General features: G+C 46.4%; 1 protein-coding gene across 3 annotated transcripts in view; it reads right to left on the bottom strand.

Annotated features, from left to right (window-relative positions):
* Positions 1-3,609: 3,609 nt before the first annotated feature.
* Positions 3,610-8,791, bottom strand: part of LOC110521493 (neurogenic locus notch homolog protein 2) — a 56,377-nt gene continuing 51,195 nt past the window's right edge. For all 3 annotated transcript variants that reach the window (XM_021599078.2, XM_021599079.2, XM_021599080.2), the window contains exon 34: positions 3,610-7,548. In XM_021599078.2, coding sequence (XP_021454753.2) covers positions 6,169-7,548 — 1,380 coding nt within the window. In that variant the 3' untranslated portion in view covers positions 3,610-6,168. The remainder of the gene's footprint in view (positions 7,549-8,791) is intronic.

The raw sequence follows: 8,791 nt of genomic DNA, 5'->3' as shown, positions 1-8,791 counted from the left end.
CAGAAGGCAGCAGCCACACTGCAGGAAAAATGCCCCAATGTGACCATCAATGAGGATGTGACGAAGTTACTGGCCTGCAAGAGTTCCTAAAGGGGGGATCGCTTGAAGAATGGAAAACATCTGAGACACCGCTTAGTCAGAGATGGAGCACGGTGGTTACCCACTTCAAAGAGAACGACATCCCACACACTAACCTGGCTTGATTAGCATCTGTTGTCATGTGCTTACCTGGAAGTAATGCACCAGTCGAGAGAGTGTTCTCCCAAATGAATGATCTAAGGACAGCAGCAAGAAATAGATTCACTGTTCCTACCATCAAGGCCATGCTTATTGTGAAGACAAACTTTAACCTCCCCTGCCAGGAGTCCATGAAGAAGCTGGCCAAAGACAGAGCAATCCTGAAGAAAATACATTCTTCTGAGAAATATACAGATTAGGTTGGTATAAGTATATTATGTAGTTACCAATCTCATCAGCATCTTTTTTCTTTATTATGTTAAGTATTTCACATATACTATTGTCTGTTTTTTACATTTTGCTCATGTTGTCTTCTGCTCTTATTCTAGCAGGACCACTGAATGGCTGTTCAGATCGGACAGTTCTGTCTTGTCTAGTGTTTCTGTAATATAGTTGTTTTCTCTATCACAATGTGCCTGTTAGACTAAATACATGAAACCGGAATTGTCCCCCTTTTTTACATTGGATATTTTAATGATATATTAACCACCGAACTGGAAATGTCCCCGGTTTTCATTTCACAAATCTGGTCACCTTACTGTAAGGTCTACTACACCTGTTGCATTTGGCGCATGTGACAGATAAAATTTGATTTTGATTTGATAAATCCTTTACACTTTTTGATACAAAATGAGAAAAGGGCAAACAATAAAACCCACCCCCTTATTCCACTACTTTAACCCTATCTGACCCTACCCCAGGCCAACGACCTGAGAGGATGGTAACCCTATCTGACCCTACCCCAGGCCAACGACCTGAGAGGACAGTAACCCTATCTGACCCTAACCCAGGCTAACGACCTGAGAGGACAGTAACCCTATCTGACCCTACCCCAGGCCAACGACCTGAGAGGACGGTAACCCTATCTGACCCTACCCCAGGCCTGAGAGGACGGTAACCTTATCTGACCCTACCCCAGGCCAACAACCTGAGAGGATGGTAACCCTATCTGACCCTACCCCAGGCCAACGACCTGAGAGGATGGTAACCCTATCTGACCCTACCCCAGGCCAAAGACCTGAGAGGATGGTAACCTTATCTGACTCTACCCCAGACCAACGACCTGAGAGGATGGTAACCCTATCTGACTCTACCCCAGGCCAACGACCTGAGAGGATGGTAACCTTATCTGACCCTACCCCAGGCCAACGACCTGAGAGGACGGTAACCCTATCTGACCCTACTCCAGGCCAACGACCTGAGAGGACGGTAACCCTATCTGACCCTACTCCAGACCAACGATCTGAGAGGACGGTAACCCTATCTGACCCTACCCCAGGCCAACAATCTGCGAGGACGGTAACCCTATCTGATCCTACCCCAGGCCAACAACATGAGAGGACGGTAACCCTATCTGACCCTACCCCAGGCCAAAGACCTGAGAGGACGGTAACCCTATCTGACCCTACCCCAGGCCAAAGACCTGAGAGGACAGTAACCCTATCTGACCCTACCCCAGGCCAACAACATGAGAGGATGGTACAATACCACTCAACACACTCTGTAAATATATATTTTTTTTCCTGAATACAAACCTCGTACTTCCAAGTACTTCTCTGCAGCTGCCACCACAACATCTATTTTCTGTGACTACGTTCCATCTCTGCGGCAGTTGATGACCATTGCTATGAACACCAGGAAGCCAACCTTACTGAAATGTATCACCCATTGGCCTATCCCTCTTTGTTCTGGCACATATCTACTATTCACAGGGATCCTCTCAGAATCCCTCACCCTTGATCCACACTCCTCTACTATATTCACTGTCTCGGCATACGACATCTTCTGCACTACTCTGACCCTGGCCACCTCAACCTGCCTCCCTCGCACCAGACATCGCAGATCCCCAGCAACATGGGCACCTGTACAGATGACACACACAACTTTTCTCACCGAAACTATGCATTTCTCTGTCCCGTGTCCTCCTGCACACGTCCCACATCTTGGAATCTACATCCTACAGTGCTGCCACATGCCCATAAGTGACAAGTGGGTCTATTGAAAACTAACAGCTAATTGGGCAGATGCTTTTCCTAACCTTAACCTCATTCTTATAACCTGCCAGGGTAGTTCTCCTAACCTGCTACCCTAATTCTCCTAACCTGCCATGTTAGTATTCCTAACCTGCCACGTTAATGATCCTAACCTGCTTAGCTAAAAGGATACAAGGAAGGAAGCAGCCACATAAAACAGTCTTGAGTGGCAACCAATCTGCCCAATTAGCTGTTAGTTTGACACACCCACTGGTGTTGAGCCTCCCACTTGTTTCGCAATGCCCACTTTCATACACATTCCACGTATGCAGTTACTGTATACATACTTGGATTAATTAGGTCTTTACTGTGTTCTCCACTTTTACATGAAGCGGCTATGCTACACTAAAAGTATGCGGACAACCTTTCAAATGAGTGGATTCGGCTATGTCAGCCACACCTGTTGCTGACAGGTGTGTAAAATCGAGCACACAGCCATGCAATCTCCATGGACAAGCATTCGAAGTAGAATGGCCTTACTGAAGAGGTCAGTGACTTAATGTGGCACCGTCATAGGATGCTACCTTTCAAACAAGTCAGTTCATCAAATTTCTGCCCTGCTGGAGCTGCACCGGTTAACAAGTACTGTAATTGTGATGTGGAAACGTCTTGGAGCAACAATAGCTCAGCCACAAAGTGTAAGGCCACACAAGCACACAGAACGGGACCGGCGAGTGCTGAAGAGCGTAGTGCGTAACAATCGTCTGTCCTCATTTGCAACACTCACTACCGAGTTCCAAACTGCTTCTGGAAGCAACGTCAGCATAAAAACTATTTGTCAGGAGCTTCATAAAATGGGTTTTTAAGGCCGAGCAGCCGCACACAAGCCTAAAAACATCATGCGCAATGCCAAGCGTCGGCTGGAGTGGTGTAAAGCTCGCCACCATTGGACTCGCTGCCAAGTGGAAAAGTGTTCTCTGGAGTGATGAATCACGCTTCACCATCTGGCAGTCCGACGGACACCAGGAGAACGCTACCTGCCCCAATGCCAATTGTAAACTTTGGTGGAGGAAGAAAAATGGTTTGGATCTATTTTTCATGATTCGGGCTAGGCCCCTTAGTTCCAATGAAGGGAAATCTTAACGCTACAGCATACAATGACATTCTAGACGATGTGTGACTGCAACTTTGTGGGAACATCAGCACCCGACCTCACTAATGCTCTTGTGGCAAATGGAAGCAAGTCCGCACAGCAATGTTCCAACATATAGTTGAACGCCTTCCCAGAAGTTATAGCAGCAAAGGGGGGCACCAACTCCATATTAATGCCCTTGATTTGCTTTATCAGGGAATTGGTTCAATGTCATAGTGTAATACAGAAAACAAATCGGTTGCATTGTTTTGAACAATTTATTCATTTATTTCGAAAAACAATTCCTGTGTTTTACCATGAGAATGGCACATACGTGCACAATAGGCAGATATACAGAAATAAAGTCAGACATTTTAGATCTATAATATGTATCATTTGTTTAGTTTATTTCAAATCAGACAGGTTTTGTTCTTTATAAACAGGCATATTTTCCTCATCATACAAATATGAGGGGAAGCTACTTCATATAACGTGTATGTATTTGGTTAGCAGAAAAAGTATAAACATACAAAACTTGTTTATATACAGCACGTAAAAAACATAGCCTTGCATAATGCGGCATTTAGGTGTAAATACCATGCTCCACGAGCTCTGCTGATTTGATTATGTGGATAGTACATCAGAAGTCATTTGTAGTGGGGGATATTAAGTGCCAGATAGGGGGAATGGGAAAGGACTTTAGTATGTAGTTCTCATAAAGGCACTCAAATGATACCTTACCATGTGTGACGGGGCGGCAGGTAGCCTAGTGGTTAGAGCGTTGGACTAGTAACCGAAAGGTTGCAACATCGAATCCCCGAGCCGACTAGGTAAAAATGTCTTTCTGCCCCTGAACAAGGCAGGTAACCCACGGCTGTCGTTAACACTAGGCCGTCATTGACAATAAGAATTTGTTCTTAACTGACTTGCCTAGTTAAATAAAAGGTATAACAATAATCATTGACTGTATTTGGATTTTGCTCTGTCAAAGCCATATTAATCTTTCAAATACATTGTAACAATAATCCACTTTGATTAGACAATACCTCCAAAATGCAACATTTCCAAAGAACACTTTCAACAGTCACCAATGTCATGGATTTGCAATGAATCACTTTGGTCTTGGAGACATTGATGTTTCATTTACAAAATAGAAACAATCAATGATTGTCTGTAATCACAGAGCATTCACATAAGGCTGTGGTCATATGAGAAACATTAGGACGACAAAAACTCATTATACAATTGTTTTTTATCTTAAACGACTTGGTTTATGAATCACAAAAAAGATACACAAATACACTGATTGTAATTAAGCAAAAAAGTGATTACATGATTTTGGAAGAAATACTGTACCTCAACGCTCAACTGTTCTATCAAAGTGATTGACTTAGTAACATAATGTAAAGCATCTTTGTCCTCGTCTTATTTCACACACCAGAGTGAAACCCCCATGGTGAGAGAACATGAGAGCGACAGTGCAACATCAAACAATGCCTTTTTCTTTAATTTGGTATTTCAGTCAATCTTTTCTTTTGTATCCATAACTGTACCATACATCTTAAACTCTTCAGTAACACAGATTCTCCTGACACAGAACACCACAGCCCCCACTAACTGACATCCTCCCTAAAGTGTAGGGGAGAGACAGAGGCTACACTGTAACAAAGGCAATAATGAAAAAGAATACAGGAACTTACACTGAGTGTACAAAACATTAAGAACTCCTGCTTTCCATGACATAGACTGACTAGGTGAATCCAAGTGAAAGCTATGATCACTTAAAAAAAAATATTTTTAAATCAGTGTAGCTGGGAGGAGACCGGTTAAAGAAGGATTTTTAAGCCTCGAGACATATTGTGTATGTGTGTCATTTAGAGGGTGAATTGGGCAAAACAAAAAATGCAAATGTCCTTGAACAGGGTATGGTAATAGGTGCCAGGTGCACCAGTTTGTGCCAAGAACTGCAATGCTGCTGGGTTTTTCATGCTCAACAGTTTCCTGTGTGTATCAAGAAGTCTGTTCTTAGGGCAAAAGGGGTGCATCTCAATATTAGGAACGTGTTCCTAATGTTTGGTATACTCAGTGTACATGACAACTATTTACACCACAGTTTAGCTTAGAACCACACATTGAAGAGATGTATCTGCATGTTTTTAGCTTGTGTGTGTGTTTCTAACCACACAATAGTCCCTCAAATAGCATCACCACATCCTAATCAGATACATTCCATAATACGAATCCATAAGGCAGTCTTCGCTTAGTGAACACATCTTAACATAAGCGAACATAACCCATCATATAAAAAGCCAAGTTAATTTTCAATGAAACCCTATGTCCTTGGCAGAAGTCTACATAAAACAGTGAATGAAAATGAAGGCATGTTAAATGAGCAATTATTTCCTTAATTTTTTAAATAAAATAAGTCTCAGCCCAAAGAAACGTCCCAAGAGGGATGACAATAAGAAGCAGAGTTAGGCAATATCCAATGTCGATTCTGTCTTGGTGTCTTCTTGAACAGTCCATTTTCCTTACATGATCACCGTTTGGCTCTGGTTCCTTGTTTGATTTCTGAGTATCCGTCACTTTTAAATGTCAAAGGTACTTAAACAGTTTTTGGTTTTAGTTGACAATACACATACAAGACTATACACTATCTTTAAGTGCAAAATTGAAGAAAATCGTGTGACAATGAAGTGTAAAAGTGATTACAGTAACCAGAGAGACGATAAGACAAAAACAAGTGATGGATAAGAGTTTAAGTGTTGTAACTACAAAGATCAACAAAGCATTTAAGAGTTGGGCACTTTAATAGAGTCCTCTTGTCTATGCAAACACCTGCATGTTGCCACGCTGAGGCTGCTGGGGGTTCTGTTGTGTCTGCTGGGACTGCGGCTGCAGCTGCTCCGGAATGTGTGTGTGGCGGAGAGGCGGCAGTGCATGGGGGTTCCCCAGGGGGGTGGGGCTGGTGGTGACGTCAGACCAGTCTGAGTTGGAGTGGGGGGAGGAGGAGGACCAGGGGTCAGGGGACTCAGGGGAGGGGGTGAGGTAAGGGTGCTCGCTGGGCGGGTGAGCCGGATACCCCGGGGTGGTGCCCTCCGAGCCAGCCGTTACGTAGCTGTGCTGAGAAGGAGGGGTTGGGTACTTATCCACGGGGCTCTGCATAGCCTGATAGGGAGGGAGCTGTTGGCGGGACTGGCCATCCTGCACCATGCCGTGGCCGTGGGCCAGGCCATGGGAGTGGGGGTGAGGGAGGCTGTGAGACAGGCTGTGCTGGAGGCTCATGTTGGTCATCTGGTACAACATGCCCTGGGTGCAGTGGAGGTGAGTAGGGCCCTGCTGAGATTGGGGCTGGCCCTGGTTTTGCCCCTGGGACTGCACCTGCCCAGGCTGGGGCTGCTTCAGCAGGGCCTGCCCGCCCCCCGGCGCCATCATCTGGAAGGTAACAATGGGAGGCAGCTGCTCACGGCTCATGGTGACATTCATAGGGGTGAGCAGGCCTTGGCCATGGTGCTGGGACATGCTAGGGTGGCCACTGCCCATCTGCTGGGGGAGGAGGTTGAACATGTGGCCACCGTAGCCATGCTTCGAGCCCACCCAGCTCTGCTGCTGGCCCAGCATGTGGCTGACTGGGGGCAGCAGGGGCCTGGAGGAGGGGCTGCCCAGGAGAGGAGAGTTGGTCGTTTTGGAGGCAGCATCTCCTATGTATGAGTGTGGAGACTCCAGGGAGTCGACAGGGGACATGGTGACTGAGCTCTCCGACAGCCCTCCTGCAGCTTTAGTGCCGTTGCCACTGGCTCCTCCCACTGCAGGCCCTTCTCCTCCCGTTGGCTTCTTTCTCCGCTTGGCCTTCATGTCTTTCAGCTCTTTTGCTGTAGCCCCACCCACCCCTCCAACCTTTGCCCCGCCGCGCCTGCTCTTCTTGCTCTGGGGTCCGGGGCGCATGCCCATGTAGCCAGCGCCATTGCCTCCACAGACCAAGGAAGAGTGTCCCCCGCCCATGTGGTTGGGGCCATTGTGAGGGCTGTGGACCAGGTTGTACTGGTCAAGCAGACGTACGATGTCATGGTGCATGCGCTCCTGTGCGGTGTCGCGGGGCAGCCGGTCCAGGTGGTCTGTGATGTCCCTATTAGAGTAGTGGTCCAGCAGAACCTGGGCTGCCTCAAAACTACCCTCTCTGGCTGCCAGGAACAACGGGGTCTGCTCCTGAAGGAACACAACAGGAGAAACAAGCCATGAAGGCATGTACCAAGCAAATAAAAGATCATCCTCGTGATAGAATATGGGACATACAGTGCATTCAAAAAGTATTCAGACCACTTCACTTTTTCCACATTTTGTTACATTACAGCCTTATTCTAAAATGGAATAAATACTTTTTCCGCCTCTTCTGAAATCTACCAATACCCCATAACAACGTAAATATCACATTTACATAAGTAGTCAGACCCTTTACTCAGTACTTTGTTGAAGCACCTTTGGCAGCGATTACAACGTCGAGTCTTCTTGGGTATGACATTACAGGCTTGGCACACCTGTATTTTGGGAGTTTCTACCATTCTTCTCTGCAGATCATCTCAAGCGCTGCCAGGTTGGATGGGGAGCGTCGCTGCACAGCTATTTTCAGGTCTCTCCAGTGATGTTCTATCGGGTTCAAGTCCGGGCTCTGGCTGGGCCACTCAAGGACATTCAAAGACTTGTCCCAAAGCCACGCCTGCGTTTTCTTGGCTGTGCTCTTAGGGTTGTTGTCCTGTTGGAAGGTGGAACTTCGCCCCAGTCTGAGGTCCTGAGCGCCCTGGAGCAGGTTTTTGTCAAGGACCTCTCTGTACTTTACTCCATTCATCTTACCCCTCAATCCTGACTAGTCTCCCAGTCCCCGCCGCTGAAGAAAATCCCCACAACATGATGCTGCCACCACCATGCATCACCGTAGGGAAGGTATTGGCCAGGTGATGAGCAGTGCCTGGTTTCCTCCAGACGTGACACTTGACATTCAGTTCAATCTTGGTTTCATCAGACCAGAGAATCTTGTTTCTCTTGGTCTGAAAATACTTTAGGTGCCTTTTGGCAAACTCCAAGCGGGCTGTCATGTTCCTTTTACTGAGGAGTGGCTTCCATCTGGACACTCTACCACAAAGGCCTGATTGGTGGAGTGCTACAAAGATGGTTGTCCTTCTGGAAGGTTCTCCCATCTCCACAGAAGAACTCTGAAGCTCTGTCAGAGTGACCATCGGGTTCTTGGTCACCTCCCTGACGGCCAGCTCTAGGAAGATTCTTGGTGGTTCCAAACTTCTTCCATTTAAGAATGGAGGCCACTGTGTTCTTGGGGATCTTCAATGCTGCAGAAATGTTTTGGTACTATTCCTCAGATCTGTGCCTCGACACAATCCTGTCTCAGAGCTCTACAGACAATTCTTTAGACCTCATGGCTTGGTTTTTGCTCTGACGT

This window comes from Oncorhynchus mykiss, chromosome 30 (genome assembly GCF_013265735.2).
Source record: "Oncorhynchus mykiss isolate Arlee chromosome 30, USDA_OmykA_1.1, whole genome shotgun sequence".
Taxonomy (NCBI): domain Eukaryota; kingdom Metazoa; phylum Chordata; class Actinopteri; order Salmoniformes; family Salmonidae; genus Oncorhynchus; species Oncorhynchus mykiss.
Note: the sequence above shows the minus strand (reverse complement) of the source record. Positions and strands in the feature narration are given on the sequence as shown.